This window comes from Protopterus annectens, chromosome 2.part0 (genome assembly GCF_019279795.1).
Source record: "Protopterus annectens isolate FY-2018-M chromosome 2.part0, PAN1.0, whole genome shotgun sequence".
Classification (NCBI taxonomy): Eukaryota; Metazoa; Chordata; order Ceratodontiformes; family Protopteridae; genus Protopterus; species Protopterus annectens.
In genome coordinates, this window is record NC_056728.1 from 36,754,255 (window position 1) to 36,771,578 (window position 17,324).

Below are 17,324 nucleotides of genomic sequence, written 5' to 3' on the forward strand. Positions count from 1 at the left end.
AAACATAGTCAGGTGGAGATCTGGGGGATCCTTCATCTTCCTCAAAGTCCGGGTCCTCCGTGACAAGACTCCATGGGGGAGACTATGTGTCTCCTTTTAAACATCCATTTCTGGGAGACCTACTCAGTGTTGTGATCTGGGGAGGTATCAGAAGAGGAGGGATGCCTAGGAGGGGAACATGACTGGGGGGCCTTCTGGAAATGGCTGACCTGACCAGACAGAAATGACAGGTTCTGAATTCACGACAGCTGGAGGATGAGGGAAGGGAACCAAGATACAACAGGATGTATCCCTGGTTGCGGAGAACACTCTATCCACAACCCGGAAAGCAGAGGGACCCAGGGAAACCACTGCCTCCCCCATCAGAGCTGAAGCAGACAAGGACAGAAAGCGACAGGCATCCCTGGATCTGTGCTTCCCAAATAGAATTGATCGATGTTTCCGAGCCAATCAGAGCAGAGACCTGCCCCTTAAACCTGGCACAGACCTCTGGGATCTAAGACCTGCTCTGACTCAAAGACAACAGACATAAGCTGGTCAGGGTAACTGCTGGATCTGAGAAATTATGAGACTTTGGATCTGACACAGTACCTCTTGAGGATCTCAGATCCCTGGCCTCCAAAGCCGAGGGTCAGATCATAGAATGAGAAAGTCTTTTCCTGGTAGAAAGGCTCACTGATCTGACATGAGACATAGCTGGAAATATCCCCAACTGAATTTGAGCTTGAATAAACTTCTGCAGCATTCTGTGCATGTCAATATATATATATATATATATATATATATATATATATATATATATATATATATACACACACACACACATATATATATATATATATATATATATATATATATACACATACATATATATATATATATACACATACATATATATATATATATATATATATATATGTATGGGTCGACTTTGTTTCATTGAATCTCATTTCACTGAATTTCATTTCACCCCGATCACATCGCTGAAAACTCAGATTACTGAAAATTCATTTCGCTGAATCTCATTTCACTGAACTGAACTTACTATATATGGCACTATGTACAGTAGTGTAAGGCAAGTAAAAGGTATATGCCCTTTTCCACACTGTAGTGTGATCCTGGAGTTGGTATATAGTTGGGGGGGGGGGCACAGCCCACCCACCTTGTTTGTTTTATATTGTATTTTACCAAAAACCTCAAAACAATGTATTTTTAAACAACAGACATGCACAGTTACAAAACCAATGGCTAATTCTTTCCGGAAGACAGTATGTACTCAAAATAAGTGGGGGGCTATGCCCCCCACACACCCCTAACTATATATACTAACTCCAGGATCGCACTACAGTGGGGAAAAGGGCATATACCTATTACTTGCCTTACAGTACTCTAAACAGTGCCATACATACTAACTGCAGTTCAGTGAAATGAGTTTTCAGTTACTTGTGTTTTCAGTGATGTGGTCGGGGTGAAATGAGATTCAACGAAACAAATTAGACCCATACATACACAATGAAAAAATAGGGGGAGGAAAACAATAAAGCTTTATCTCCAAAGTATAGTCATGTTCTGAAAAGGGAGATAAAAAAAAGCCTTATCTGCCCATAAAAAGGCACTCAGATCACTTGAAGCACCTCGGAACCCGTCAATACATGAAAGCGGCAAACGAGATCTGAGCTAGCTTCTTCTGCGCATGAGGATTATGGGTATAGGAAGGAACCTGAGCATCATCAGATCCTAAGCTTTGAAATGACTGAATATGGATCCAACATTAGAAGTGAGACCTATATGTAGAGGAATGGACGTAAAATGCATCAGGTCATAAATTAAGTAGAATATGTGATTCTTAAAGACAGAGCTGAGAATATTAAATCACTTACAAAAAAATCCACAAAGGGTAATCTGAAAATAGTTTTATCTACAAAATGCAAGTTCATGCATGGTTACTTCCCCTTCTAAGAGGTAGAAACTGAAAATATTTACACATGCTGCTGTGTTGCTCTTTGTTGTGCTTACTACTTTTACCAGATGACTAACTGAAAATGTTTCAGAAATCAGTTAAAAATCATGAAACTAAAAAGAAGAAAACTTACCACACAGGATGCTTCATACTGCTTTCCAAGTTTTGGTCTCAAAAAAGCACTAAAACAAAAAACAAAGGTCAGAAAACAAATACACAGTATACTGCTCATTAAAAGTTAACCTTTATTAATTTAATTTGTTTATTCAGTGAGTGACACAGTGAGCTACCAAATTCCCTTTTTTCCTGGGCGATCTCAAATAACTCATAACAATAAATATGTTAAAATAGTTTATATGAGCTAATATCTAAAACAAATTACAACTTGAGCAAGCTGCCACAGCTTGCTGATAAACCCATACAGTATCACAGTCTCAGAGGAAAATTTTCATATTATACTTATGACTTACAATGAGTTTCTGTTTCTCTGCAAAAACAGCATGAAAGATGGTCAGCATAACAATCAAGTTTGTTCTTGCTTTCTAAATTCATAAAGTCAGGACAAAACAAGTGTTTACACTCATGGGCGCCTGGACTTCCCAATTCCATCCATAGTAACTGGATTGCATTTTATTTTGGTAAAGCAGTTACTAGAAAAACATTGCCCAATAAACTGTACTGCAAACTAGCTTCAGAAAAGGTCAGGCAATCCTTTTATGAGAAAGGAAAAAAGGGGAAATGACAGTAAAAGTGTTACAGATTAAGCTAATAAAATACAGGAAAAATAAATTTAAGAATGACTGCAAAGTTGAGTACATCACCTTCAGATACTCACTGTATTAAATTCATGTTTGTGGGCTACAGATATCTATCTACAAATAAGTAAGGATAAATATACTATCCCTTAGTCATTAATAAAAAAGGTATTACTAAATATACATGCATAAAGTACCATACATTTTATCAACACTCTGACCACTTCATCAACTATTTATTACCATTCTATGTGCTTTTTCAAATATATCACCATTATATCCACTTCATCAATTGCCAACTTACTTTGCATAAAACATAACAGCAGCCCCTACGTGCAAAAAAAAATGTTATGTACTCACCATAACGTTCCATTTGTGCTGTCCATCTTCGCCTTCATTCTTACCAGGATGGGTTTGGATCCGATCCTCGGATCCGACTCTGCTTTATATACAAGCTCAAGGTCTTCCACTAGCTTGTGGCTAAACCCTATCCCAGCATCCACTAGGAAAGCTTCCACATCTTGTTTGCAGTTATAATAAAAGAATACAAAATAAAGGCAGCTTAATATGTTAAGAGAGCAATAAAGAAGGTCAGAGCTTAATAATATCCAATTGCACCAACTCGGTATTCGAGGAGTAAAAAAGCTGGGGGGAAGCAGGGTGGGATATAAGAATGAAGGCAAAGATGGACAACACACATAGAACATTATGGTGAGTACATAACTTCTTTAGTGTTGTTGTCCTATCTCGCCTTCATTCTTACCAGGATGGTACAGCGTCCTTAGCACCAACTTTCTTGGGTGGCTCAAGGGAGAATATTCTTCATAATCATGGAACCAAAGGAGGCCCTGTTCCTGGAGGCCAAATCGACTTTGAATGAGGGATAAAAGTATGCAATTTTGCCCAGGTTGCCGCAGCGCAAATGGTATCAATTGGTAATCTAGCCATAAATGCGGAAGAGATTGCAATGGCTCTTGTATAGTGAACTTTAATTCTATGGGGGAGACCTCTGTTCTGACATTTATAAACAAACGTTATGCAATCTGAAAGTCATTTCCAAAGTGTCACTTTGGAGACTGGTGAACTTTTCTTTGAATCTGAATAAGATATAAATAGTTGGTCAGATTTTCTGAAGTCCTTAATCCTGTGTAAGTAAAAACACAATTGCCTATGTACAGCCAACTGGTGTAATATGTACTCTGCTTTATTCTCATAATTTGGATAAAAGACTGGCAGTTCTACGGATTAGTTCAAATTTGATTCTGAACATGCTTTTGGCAAAAAGGAAGGATTTCTTTGTAAGGAGACCCTGTTTCTATGGAACAGCAAGTAGGGGGGCTTTATTGACAAGGCTTGCAGCTCTGACACTCTTCTAGCGGAAGTGAATGCTATCAAGAGAACAGTTTTCCATGTCAAGAATTTGAATTCACAAGATGATGCTGGCTCAAATGGGGGAAAATTAAAAGAGATAAGACAAAATTTAAATCCCATGGTGCTGGAGGGTCTTTGATAGGAGGTCTTAATAATAAGGTACCTTTAAGAATGGCTTTGTATAGTCTGTGAGACATGATATTGAGGCCTGATTCACCTAAATGGAAACTGGATATTGCTGCTAGCTGAACTCTAATAGTAGCTGCAGCTGTGCCTTCAGTGAAAAGTTTTGCCAAGAATTCTAGCATGGAATTGATTGGGGCAGAAAACGGGTCAATATGATTATGAGAAGTCCATAGGGAGAATCTTTTCCATTTTCTTCTATATATTTTTCTGGTTGAAGCCTTGTGAGAAGATATTAGGATGTGTTTAACTGACGAAGAGTGGTTAGGAAACCTGGCTATGGTTGGACTTGGAGCAGCCAAGCTGTCAATTTGCGAGTTTGAAGGGAAGGATGGAGCGTTCCTGATGCGTGAGTCAGAAGGTCTGGAAATGGGTCCAGAATGCAAGGCTCCTCCCGAAGATGAGGCCATGGGAAGGGGAACCAGATTTCACAAGGCCAATATGGGGCGATGCGTATCAAGTCCTTTCCCAAGCAATTGGCTTTCTGCAGAACTTTGGATATTAAAGGGAAGGGAGGAAAGGCGTAAAGGAGACCCAAGTGCCAACTGTGAACAAATGCATCCCTTGATGGCTGGGCAAAGTAGCTGCTGCATTTGGCATTCACGGATGTTGCAAAAAGGTCACAACAAGGCTGGCACCATTTGCGGAAAACCTTTTCCGCTACTATCTGTTTTAGGGACCACTGGTGAGGTATCAGAATTGCTCTGCTGAGTCTGTCTTCTATCACACTGGATTTCCCTGGGATATGTGTTGCTATCAGAAAGCGTTGGGAGGAGGTCACACCCCTCCCATACTCTTAGGTCCTCTCCACAAAGGGGGTAAGATCTGGTTACTTCTTGTTTGCTTATATTTCATACAACTGGCATATTGGCTGTCTGTACTGCAGTAGTTCCCAGCAGAAGAGAGTCTTGGAATACTTGCAATGCTGGTAGCACCGCTTTCATCTCTAGGATATCAATGTGCAAATGAGCCTCATGATCCTGCCAAGTGCCTTGGACTGTCTTGCCCAGATAATGCCCCCCCACCTTATACAAGTGGCATCCATGGTCACTGTGGCTAATGGTTGGGGAAGCACAAATCGTCGGCCTAGCGTCACATGACTTGAGTAAAGCCACCAATGGAGGTCTTTTTTGCAAGATTCCATTATCAAAATTTTGTGGGACATAGGCAGTTTCTGCATCGACCACTGAGTAGACAGTAGCCACTGGAGAAGTTTCAGGTGCAGGCATGCTAATGATATCAAAGTTATTGCTGCTGCCATAGTCCTGTAGACTTTTAGCACTGTTCTTGCTAGGTACTGGCTCCCAGCCGAAAGTGCAGGTGCCTCCAGAATCGCCTGTCCATTCTTATGTGGTAGTATGCATCTTGGAGGTCTATTGAGCACATCTAATCATCTTGTCCCAGAAAAGGGAGTATTGACTGCAGTGTTACCATCTGGAACGTGGACTTTCTATCAGATTTATTTAGATTGCTAAGATCCAGAATTGGTCTCCAGTCCCGTTTTCTTTGGAACTAAAAAAAATCTTGAGTAAGTTCCAGATCTTATTTGGTCAGCAGGGACAGTTTGGATGACCCTTTTGTCTAGCAACTTTCGAATTTATAGCATTGCCTGTTCACTTTGACTGAGTGAAAAATCTGGGATCTTTTTTATGTTTGGGATGGGTAGGAAAAGTGTATGGAGTAACCTTTGGATATGATGCTTTGTACCCACTTGTCTTTTGTTATTCATAACCAGGCTTCTGGGTACAAAGATAAGCGACCCCCGACTGCCTCCAGAAATGGACAGGCAGGCCTCCACTCAGGACTGCTGAAAAGGCTTACCAAAGTAAGATTCTCAGTCACACTGATTTTGCGGACCCCCTCTGTCACGTGGTCAGCATCTTCCATTACTACTTCCCCCTTTGCCCCTGGGAGAAGATTCACCATGTGTGTCCTGGAAAGCTCTCTGGGATTTTTGAAACCACATTTTTCCACTTACTTTCTGACCTTTGGGGTATGGTCTGGCAGGTAGGGAAAAACAAGACTCCTACAGCAGAGAGAGTCTTCCGTTCACACCTTTTTAATGTGTCCTTGACTTTAGGTCCAAAGAGAGACAAGCTATCAAATGAGGTGTTCACAAAGGAAGATTTAAAGGGTTCTGCAAAGTCACACAAGCGTATCCAAGAATGTCTCGTTAGGGATATTCCTGAACTTGCTGCTCTATTCGCTCCATCCGCTGATAAGAAATCAGCCTCATGGAGAAGTTTACCAGAGCATTTAAGGTACAGGTGCTGAGAGGAAACTTTCTCTGACACCCCTTCAGCTGCTTAACCTTGGAGAGCATCTCCTAACTCCTTCACGAGATCTCTCTGTAATCTTGTAAAGTGGGTCAGATAATTCGACAATCTAAGAGCAAAAGTCACTGAAGAGAAAATGCGCTTTCCATATCTGTCCATCGTGCGAGACTCCTTGTTCGGTGGACGAACAGAAGAAGACATTTCTGAAAGTTCCTTCTTGGTGGCTTCTACTGGGACTCTCTTAGTTAAGAAATTTTTGTCTGAGGGGGGAGGTGATGAACTTATTTGGCCTCCAAGGAACAGGTTCCACTGAATCTGGAGACTCCCACGCCTTTCAAAAAACTAAATTCAGAAGTTCATCAAAAGGCGAAGACACCCAAGTGGAGGAAGGGTGAGATCCAAAAGCCTTCAGGTACACGACACCTCTGCTGAAGGGTTGGTGGACTTACAGGTGCCTCTCTGTTTAAGTATTTCTAAGATGTCTTCAAAGGAGGCATCATCAGGAGGTGACCGTGTGGACCCTTTGGCTGCATCAAGGTCCATATCTAAGTGAAGGATTCCTCTGGGGAGTCTAAATACTTCCTCTTACATAGTCTCTTCTGAGGGACCTCTTCAGAGGGGTATTCTGGAGAGGCTTCAGAAGAGTGGGGAGCACCCTTTGGGGTATCCAGAGTCCGAGGATCTCTGCATCCCTGTAGTTGCAAGGGTATAGAAGCAGGCACCAGTGCCTTCGGGAGAAGAACGTCCAGAGGTGATTGTGGAACTGCCTCTGGCAACAGCACTCTCCTCGTCACCTTAAAAGCCCCTCCATCCCTGATTCGAGGAAATCCCTGGATCCGAAGAAAGCAAGGGAATCCCTGGAATCAAGGTGGATGGCTCCGAGGCTGAGGTAGGAGATGAGCTCACCCAAGCCGACGTCTCGAGAGGCAAGTTCGGATCCAAGAACTGTCTGATCTGACTCATCTCCCCAGACCCGACAGACAGCTTCGGCTCCTAGACTCCTTGAGCTCCAATGGAACCAAGAACATCTGAGCAATGATTGGATCCAAAGATCCCATAATAGGTCTCAGTTCAGAAGGTTCCACCACTATCAGCTCTGGACATTCTGGCTCCGAGGTCGGATCAGACGGGGAATCGAAGTATAAGAAGATGTGATCAGATCCGAAGCCCTCGGGGTTGGATCCGATAACAGCTTGGCCAGTGATGGTGTCTTTAATAGCCTCTGCACCACTCGATCCACATTGTCATTGGACAGGCTCCAGGAAGACCCAGTGAGGGGGCTGGAGACTTTGAAGGCTGGAGAATAGGAGACCTGAGAGTAGGATAGAATGGCTCCAATACAGGGGACTGGCTCCACAACTCAAACTCCACCAGCACTGATACTGATGGTGTTGGAGCAGTAGGTTTCTCGGATCAGACAGCCTTAGGATCCGATGAGGAAATTTTTGTAATTTGTTTAGAAGGCATCACTGGAAGAGGAAGATCTCTTTCCAAATTTGTCAGCTCTAGAGGAAGGAGAATTGTCAGATTTTGATGAACCCATACCTTCGTGTATTGCTTCTGAGAAGGGTTTTTTTAACAGACCTCTTAGTATTAATTTGTTTTTTCTTTCCAGAAGAGCACTGTGATTGAAGGAGTGACATATTGAACAAGACTCCTGGAGATGGACAGCTCCTAAAGCAATACACACAAATAGTGTATCTATCAGTAAGGGACATTTTCTGTCTACATTTCTCACATTTCTTAAACCCAGAAGGTTTTGAATCTTTGGAGGGCATTTTGAAAACAAAGTATAACAGTAAGCAAAAAAAGGCAAGAACGGATTTTTTTTTTTTTTTAACAATCTTCTTCTTCGTCTTCTTTCGGCTTTTCCCGGTTAGGGGTCGCCACAGCGGATCACCGTGTCCGCTCATGATTGGCAGAGGAGTTTTATGGTGTCGAGTTGCCAGCCCGGCGCCCAACCTTCCACAGAAGGCACACACATGCACACACTCACACCTAGGGCCAATTTAGAGTGTCCAATCAACCTACAGCATGTCTTTGGGATGTGGGAGGAAACCAGAGCACCCGGAGGAAATCCACGCAACCACAGGGAGGACATGCAGACTCCGCACAGAAGGCACCCCAGCCGAAGATCAAACCGGAGAACCTCTTGCTGTGAGGCGGCAATGCTAACTGCTGCACCACTGTGGCTGCCCTTTTTTTTTTTAACAATAACAATATCAATAACAGTAACAACAGCAACTATGACAGTAGTTCAACAATCAACTACAAATATAAGGGGAAGGAAGAGAGAAAGAAGGAGGAAGCCCTCTAACTTAAACAGCCCAAGGGTAAAGTACTTCTCTAACTTAAGCAAACTAACTTTAACTTTAGAGAAAACAATAAGGTAAGATGATCCCTCCAACTAAAATGGGCTAAAAGAAGCAGGCATAGGGAAAAAAGGCTTAACAGAAAACGACGGCCAACAGCAGAAAGAAAATCAACAGAGACAAAGCAGAATTAACAAACTAGCACCAAACTAGTTATATAAAGCAATAATAATCCAGAATAATTACAAAAAAAGCAATTTTCCACAAAAGTTATCACAATAAAGGAGTATACTTAGGCAGAGCCATTAGAAACCACCCGATCTTGTTTAGCGGCAACTGAAATCTGGGGAGCTTTCCTAGTGCATCCTGGGATAGGGTTTAGCAACGAGCTATTGGAAGACCTTGAGCTTGTACACAAGGCTGAGATGGATCTGAACATCAGATCCGAACCCATCCTGGCAAGAATGAAGGCAAGATAGGACAACACATCATAAATTATGTACTTCCTGGAATGTTAGATTTCTCTGATCTCTGTCCAAACACTGGAACTAGTTGCTTCTGGCGCTGTTTGCCCAGCAACAATCACCTCAAAGAATAGAGCTCCTCCACTACCCATAACCCCCTGCTTAACATGTACCCTCCTGATCAAGTATATATTATCAAGATTTGTGTACACAAGAAAGCATGACAGATCCCCCAAAGTGAAGCAAAGATAAAGAACCACTACTCTGCAATGTCCCTTAGACTGTGTCATTTTGGAGGGAGGGAGTGGGAGAGTCACTCCAGTGTTTGGACAGAGAGCAAAGAAATCTAACACTCATGCAAGTACACAACTAATGAATTTCTCAGGTCCTGTCCAGATACTGGAACTAATGGACAGAATCCCCAGCTGAACTATAATGGCCTAAGCAAACAAGCCTTTCAAAATGATTGCTCCAAAGTAGGCACTCGCTCTGGAGATGGGACTCATGCTGTAATGCCTAGCAAAGATGTGTAAGAATGATCAAGTAGAATCCGCCACTCTATCTTCCACTGGTAAATTATGGACAGAAGCACTGGACATGACCTGTGCCCTTAGCAAGTGTGCTTTCAGTCGTGTGGCCAAGGGTCAACTTCCAAAAGAACAACAAAATTATGTGCAATTCAACAGCCAAGGTAATCTCTGAAATGTTATAATCTTTCCCGGTCAAGGAACATTTCACAAAGAGCTACTCATCTTTTCAAAAGTGTTTGGTGCAATCTAGACAGAACAACAGCTGTCCATGAACATTCAGGCAGTGAAGAATGTATTCTCCTTTGTTGGAATATGCTGGAAAGAAGACTGACAAATATAAGGAGCGATTGGTTCACAGTGTGTCTCTGTCACCAGGAAAATGGTGTAACGGTATTGGGAGAACAGAACATGAAGCTCTGAAACCCTACTAGAAAAAGTAATACGCACCAGCAGTGCCATTTCCCAAGACAAGAAATTTAGGAGAACAGAACCTGCTGGACCAGAGGGTGGATTGGTTAGATTCTACAAAGTGAAAGTCAGATCCCATAAAGTGGCTTATTTTTCCACAGGTTGGAAATGAAGAATTCTTTTGATAAAGGCCTTACATGTTTTGTGGGAAGCTAGAGAAGCTGACTGAAAACCATTATGAAATGAAGAAACACTGCCAAATGAACTTTTAGTGATGACTAACTGGCCCATTAAAGAGTATGTCAAAAAAAGTTAAAACAGATGCTAAACTTGGTATAATGTTATTCCTTTTGAGCCTAAACAGCAAATGTTTTCCATTTGCCATTGTAAATCCTTCTTGTTGAAGGTTTTTCTAAGAAACTGTGATGAGGTTCGTAATATGTGAAAGAAAAGAGTGGCTCCTGGCCATTGCTGCAAATGAAGAAAAGTACAGTTTTGTACCTACCATAAATGTAGATGTCCGATAGGAATGCATCTGCAGTCCTTACAAATGGGTTGTCCTGTCGTCAGGCAGCCCTTCGGTCGGCCGGATTCCAAAGTCTGGGTCTGGCCTCGGCTGGTGTCGCACTTCACCCGACGTCATAGCTGCAGTTATTTGGGTATAAAGGCATCAGCCGACGCCATTTTCCTCAGTGTTTCTTGCCCCAGATGCCAGGTGCCCTCTAGGAAGGCTAAATTTGGATAAATGCAAATGATTCCAAATAGTAGAAAGCAAACAAAAATAGGCATGTATGTACATATATACAAACAAATACACCATAATAGATTCCCCCAGCTAGCTACAAGATGGGCAAATACCCTAGGAGTACCACAGAGGGGAAGGAGGGTGGGTAATCCTGACTGCAGATGCATTCCTATCGGACATCTACATTTATGGTAGGTACAAAACTGTACTATGTCCTTCAAGGATGCATCTGCAGTCCTTACAAATGGGTAGAATACCATAGCCAAACTGGCGGAGGAGGAGAAATAAAATTATGGTGTAGTTAAGATCCCTTGCAAAACAGCAGTGGCAAACCCTGCTCGGGATCTGGAGTATAAAGGTAAATTATAATGCTTGGCAAATGTATGCACGGAGCTCCAAGTAGCAGCCTCTAAAATGTCTTTGGTAGCCACTCCTCGTAGAAAAGCTGTGGTAGTGGCTGTAGCCCTTGTAGAGTGAGGCCTGATGTTTTCTGGAGTTTTCTTTCCATGGTAGGAGTAACAAAATCTAATGCAATTTCCTATCCACTTAGAGATTGTCTGTTTTGAAATTGCTTTTCCTTCCATTCCTGTTGCATATGCTACCAGTAGCTGGTCAGTTTTCCTATTGCCCTTGGTCCTGTCCAGGTAGTAGCGTAATTGTCTATGCACATCCAAGGTATGCAACAGCCTTTCTCCCCTGTTCTGAGGGTTGGGGAAGAATGTAGGTAGGTGGATAGCCTGATTCAAAGATACTCTGGAGACCACCTTAGGCATAAAAGTAGGATTAGTTCTCATGGATACTCTATCTTGGTGGAAGATCAGGAAGGGCTGTACTACCATTAGTGCCTGTAGCTCAGATACCCTTCTTGCTGAAGTGATTGCCAACAGGAAAGCAGTTTTCCATGATAAGTATTGTAATTCTGCTGTTGCTGCTGGTTCGAAAGGAGGAAGTGTCAATTTTTCTAGCACAAAGTTCAAGTCCCATGCTGGCAATGGTGGCTTCCTAGGCGGTTTTACATTTTTAATTCCTCTCAGAAACTGCCTGAGCAGAGGATGTGAGAAGACTGGAGGATCCAAGTCGTATTCTGCTGAAATAGCTGATGCATGAATCTTGATGGAAGAATAGGACAGGCCTTTGTGGAAGAGCTCTGCCAAGTATTCCAGGATGTTGGCTATGTTTACCAGTGACACATTTTCTCCTTTTGCAGTACTCCAAATGAAATATCTTTTCCATTTTGCTGAATAATTTTTTTCTTGTTGAGGGTCTGCGAGCCTCCAAGATAATGTCTTTTACCCTTTGGGATAAATTTGGGTTATTTGTTCTTATGCAATGTTCCAGGCAGTTAGCTGCAGTGTTTTCAGGTTTGGATGCAGGGTGTTGTAGTTGTTCTGTGTTAACAGCAAGGGAACAAGGGGTAGGTGCCATATTTGTTCCCGAGACATGCTCCTCAGTAATGGGTACCAATGTTGTCTTGGCCAGTCTGGAGCTATCAGGATGATCCTTGGACGGTCCTCCTTGATCTTCAATAGCACCTTGTGCATCAAAGGAAGTGGTGGGAATGCATATGCTGTCAGGTTTTTCCAACTGAAAGATAGGGAGTCCACCTTCCAAGCAAGTGGGTGGTACGTTCTTGTGCAGAATTTCTTTAGTTGGTGATTGCGTGGGGATGCAAATAAGTCTATTTGAGGGAGTCCCCATTTTCTTGTAATGGTTTTGAAGATGTCCGGATGCAGCATCCATTCGTGGGCATCCGTGGTAGTCCTGCTTAGTATGTCTGCTAGAATGTTTTCTTTTCCTGGTACAAAATTGCTTGTAACTGAACGTTGTAACTCAGGGCCACATTCCAGAGATCCATTGCCATCCGGCATAGAGGGTACGAATGTGTGCCTCCCTGTTTGTTGATGTACCACATAACTGTGGTGTTGTCTGTCCTTATCAACAGTTGACCTTGTCGAAGAAATGGTCTGAATGTCTGAATTTCCAGTTTTACTGCCAGCATTTCCTTTTGATTTATGTGTAGGTGCAGCTGGTCTTGAGTCCATAAGCCTTGTATGCACTTGTCCAGCATGTGGGCCCCCCAACCGAGGTCTGAGGCGTCCGTGGTAATGGTTTGGCTTGGTTGAGTGTTGTGGAAGGGCAATCCTTTGTTTGATTGACAGGCCTGAGCCCACCATTGGAATTCTTGCTTCAGGCATGGAATTATTGGAATTTGGGTTTCTAGGCTGTGCTTGTGCTGAGACCATAAATTCCTTAGGTACCACTGCAACTTTCTCATATGCATTCTGGCATGTGGAACCAATATTATGCAGGATGCCATGAAGCCCAAGGCTTGCAGGACTTTTCTTGCTGTTGGATGGTTCTGCTTTGTTAATGCCAAGAAGTATAGAGGGAGTTGCTCCTGTTTTTCTACTGTTAGGAATGCCATTTGCTTCGATGTGTCCAGCTCTGCACCCAAGAAGGTTATCCTTTGGGATGGTATCAGCCTTGACTTGTTTATATTGACTGTGTATCCCAGGGCTTGTAGTAGGTAAATGACCCTTTTCAAGTCTTCTGCTAACTTGATTTTGTTGTCCGCTTGTATCAGGCAGTCGTCCAGGTAAGGGTAGATTTGGATTCCCTGGAGCCTGCAATGAGCAATTACTAATGCCAGGCATTTCGTGAACACTCTGGGCACAGTAGATAAGCCAAAGGGCAATGCTGAGAATTGATAATGCTCTGATCCTGCAAGAAATCTGAGGTATCTTCTGCAATTTGGTCGTATGGGGACGTGCAGGTATGCCTCCTTGAGATCTAGAGTTACCAGCCAAGACTCCTTGCCCAGCATGGGAAGAAGCTGCTGTAGGGTCAGCATTTTGAATTTTGGAACAATGTGGAATGTGTTTAAAGCGGACAGGTCGAGAATAGGTCTCCATTTGCTTTCTTTTCTTGGTACCAGGAAGAGTCTGGAGTAATATCCCTGTCCTTGCTCCATAGATGGTACCTTTTCCACAGCTCTCATTTTTAATAATTGAGATATTTGTTTTAGAGCTTCTGCCTTTTGATTTGGAGGTAGGTTTGGCATTCCTCTCTTCCCTGGTAGAGTATGGAAGTGAATCCTGTAACCTTGGTCTATTGTCTGCAAAATCCACTTGTCTCTTGTGATGTAATGCCAGTTTACTGAAAATAAAGCTAGCTTCCCGCCCAAGGGTGCTTTTAGTTGTTCCCTGGTAGGCGATGCTAGAACCAAGTCACTGTGATTGTCCTGTAGTAGTGGTGGTGGCTGTGTCCGTGGCTGCACCTCGCTGGTTGTTACCCTGCCACTGGCGTCCCCTGTAGGCACCTCTGGATTGACTTCGGCCTCTTGAACGCCTATTCCTGCCTCTCTGGGCTCTGGAGGAGTCTGGAAAGGACCAATTCTTGGAGGGCCAATTCCTGCTAAACCTTGGAGGTTGGACCTGTAAGAAATCTTTCACTGTTTGGACAGATTTTGCCTTCTCTTCCATCTTCTTCAGCACCTGTTGTGCAGGAGAGCCAAACAAATTGACCTTGTCCATGGGAGCATCTAGTAATTTGGATTTCACATGGTCTGGTAAGGCCTGCTCTTTTAACCATGCATGCCTTCTGATAACTGTGCCAGTCATGGCTGATCTGAAGGAAGCTTCCAGTGCATCATAGCCGCATTTTAAGGAATGGTTACTGACCTGCTGAATGTTATGTACCATTTCCTGAACAGATTTTTTGTCTAATGGTTCATCTGAGGACAACTTTTTGGTTAACTGGTCTAGCATAAATTCTTGATACTGGATCATGTGGAATTGACAGTTCAATGCTCTAGCTGAAAGAGTTGCAGAAGTGTAAACTTTTTTACCCCATCTCTCTAAGGACCTGGATACCCTTTCAGAGGGGAGGGGGTTTTTGGCAGAGGTAGCTGCTACAGCCTTAGGACCCTGGGAGATAGTCTCGGGATCTGCAAAAGGAGCCTTATACAAATGGTGATGAGTATCCGGAACCCTGTAGTACCTATCGGGCTTAGCAGGGGCCGGTGGAAGTGAATAAGGAGCAGTACAAGCATCATTAAATGCATCATCTACAACAGAGAGAACTGGAGGAATGGCTAAAGGCCTATGTTGTGGTAAATGCAGAAAGGTTCTAAGCCTCTTCCTAGAGTCTGAGAAATCCTGGCCCTGCCACTGAAATTGTTCCCTCATAGCATGCAAGGTTTCCCCAAAGGAAAATTCCTCAGGCGGAGAGGCAGAAGGGATGGACTCTTCAGCATTAGAGTCTTCATAAGGGGAGAAAGAAGCCGCTGGAGGGTTAGTATTATCTGAATCATCAGAGGAATCATCTGTAGAAACTGGTTCAGGGGGCTCTGCTCTAGGCCTCTTCTCTGGAGGTGGGTGAGAGGCCCTGTCTGTGTGAGATTGGGATCCCCGGATTAAAGAAATGAGATCCTCTGCTAGACTAAGCATTTGTGAACTAGAGCTAGGCCTGTGAGAGGGGGTCTTAGCAGGCACAGATTTAGTAGTTTTAGCTGCTTTAGCCCTGGCAAAAGCCTTAATGGACATGGCTGCAGGTGGCCTAGCAGCTCCACGTGCAGGGGTGGAGATATCCAAGGGGATAGTGTCAGATAATTCCTGAGAAACTGCCAGAGCAGAAGGAAAATCAGAAGCCGATTCCACGAGGTTGGAAGAGGCCTCGGTAGGAGGTAAGTTTTCGGCTGAAGGAAGAACCGCTTGCTCGGTTTCAGCCGAAACCGAGACACTCGCGGTTGGCCTAACCGCGGTTTCGGCCGAAACCGCAGACCGGGAGTGTCGATCCTTTTCCTTGCGCTTTTTTGATATTTGCGTAGTCGGAGGATCCGACGGCATAATGTAAGCAAAATCAGAGCCGAAAAACTCCTCAGCAAATTCCGACCGACGTCTAAGCGTCCGTCGGTTAAAAGAAGCACAGGCTAGACAAGCTGCTACGTCGTGGTCTGGGCCTAAACAAGGTAAGCAGTAAGAGTGGAAATCATTATGAGGTATTTGTTTCCCACAAGTTAAACAGTTATTCACTTTTTCTGACATCGACTGAGGCAAGAAAGAGTCCCCAACGGGGTACTTAGCTTTTTAGAAGTCTTCGGTAGTAGTAGAAGAATTCGGTAGTAGTAATTTCTGGTTCTGACCGACCGGCACTTGCGAACAGCTTCTGCTTCGGGCGCCACGCGGCAAGAAAGACTGAGGAAAATGGCGTCGGCTGATGCCTTTATACCCGAATAACTGCAGCTATGACGTCGGGTGAAGTGCGACACCAGCCGAGGCCAGACTCAGACTTTGGAATCCGGCCGACCGAAGGGCTGCCTGACGACAGGACAACCCATTTGTAAGGACTGCAGATGCATCCTTGAAGGACATCAATGTTGTTAGATTAAAGGAGTGAATGTCTGGATGAGACTGACAGACTAAATTTGTCAGCATTAACGGGCAAACGAGTAGAAGGAGATTCTTCTTTAGATGAGGCCACAGCAAGGGGAAACCCTTCCTGGAGAGGCCAGAATGGAGCTTGGTGAATGGTTTGTGCTTTGGTTTTCTGAAGGAGTCTTGGTATTAATGTAAGAGAGGAGAAGCATAGCGGAGACCCAGACATCAATCACTGGAGACTACATCTCTTAGTATCGTCCCATTTGAGGGACTATGCTGAAGAACTGTGGATAGCTGGTGTTGCAAGACAAAGCAAAAAGACTGCAGCAAGGATTTCCCTATCTCCAAAAAATGCTGAAGTCCACCTTGTTGATTAGAGACCATTCATGAGGCAAGAGAATTTGTCTGCTCAGTTTGTCTACTATTACACTGGATGACCCAGGAAAGTGCATTGCTGAAATAAAGCTCTATGTTAATATGGCTCATTCCCATACCCTCATCCCTTCTCTGCACAAGGGACAGGAACACGTTTTTTCTTGCTTATGTACCACACCACTGCCATATTGTCCAATAGTATGGATATTACACCCAGAGATAGCAAGTCCTAGAACACCTGCAATGCCAGGAGGACTGAGATCAGTGATATGCAACAGAGCCTCTTCCCCCACTACCCCACTACAGATGCATCCTTGTTTACTGTGACATTTGGGTGTGGTTTTACCAAGGGCATTCCTGCTGAAAGACTCTGAGGGTCTGTTCCCTAGCATAAACTCCTGCTGTAAGCTCTTGATATTCTTGTGATCCATAGTTTGTGAAGACTGATTCCACCAATTCAAAAGAGTTTATTGCAATATCAACATGCTGAAGTGGGCACGAGGTACGATTTAAATTGAAGATGCCAGGGGTCCCAACATTCTGAGCAGTGCTACAGCAGAGGGCTGG

At 43.6% G+C, this 17,324-nt stretch overlaps 1 protein-coding gene across 1 annotated transcript in view; it reads right to left on the reverse strand.

Moving 5' to 3' along the window:
- The window catches only part of UNC80 (unc-80 homolog, NALCN channel complex subunit), a 5,631,640-nt gene that overhangs the window by 5,383,288 nt on the left and 231,028 nt on the right, over nt 1–17,324 (reverse strand). The window contains exon 2 of the mRNA XM_044060513.1: nt 2,094–2,142. Coding sequence (XP_043916448.1) covers nt 2,094–2,142 — 49 coding nt within the window. The remainder of the gene's footprint in view (nt 1–2,093; nt 2,143–17,324) is intronic.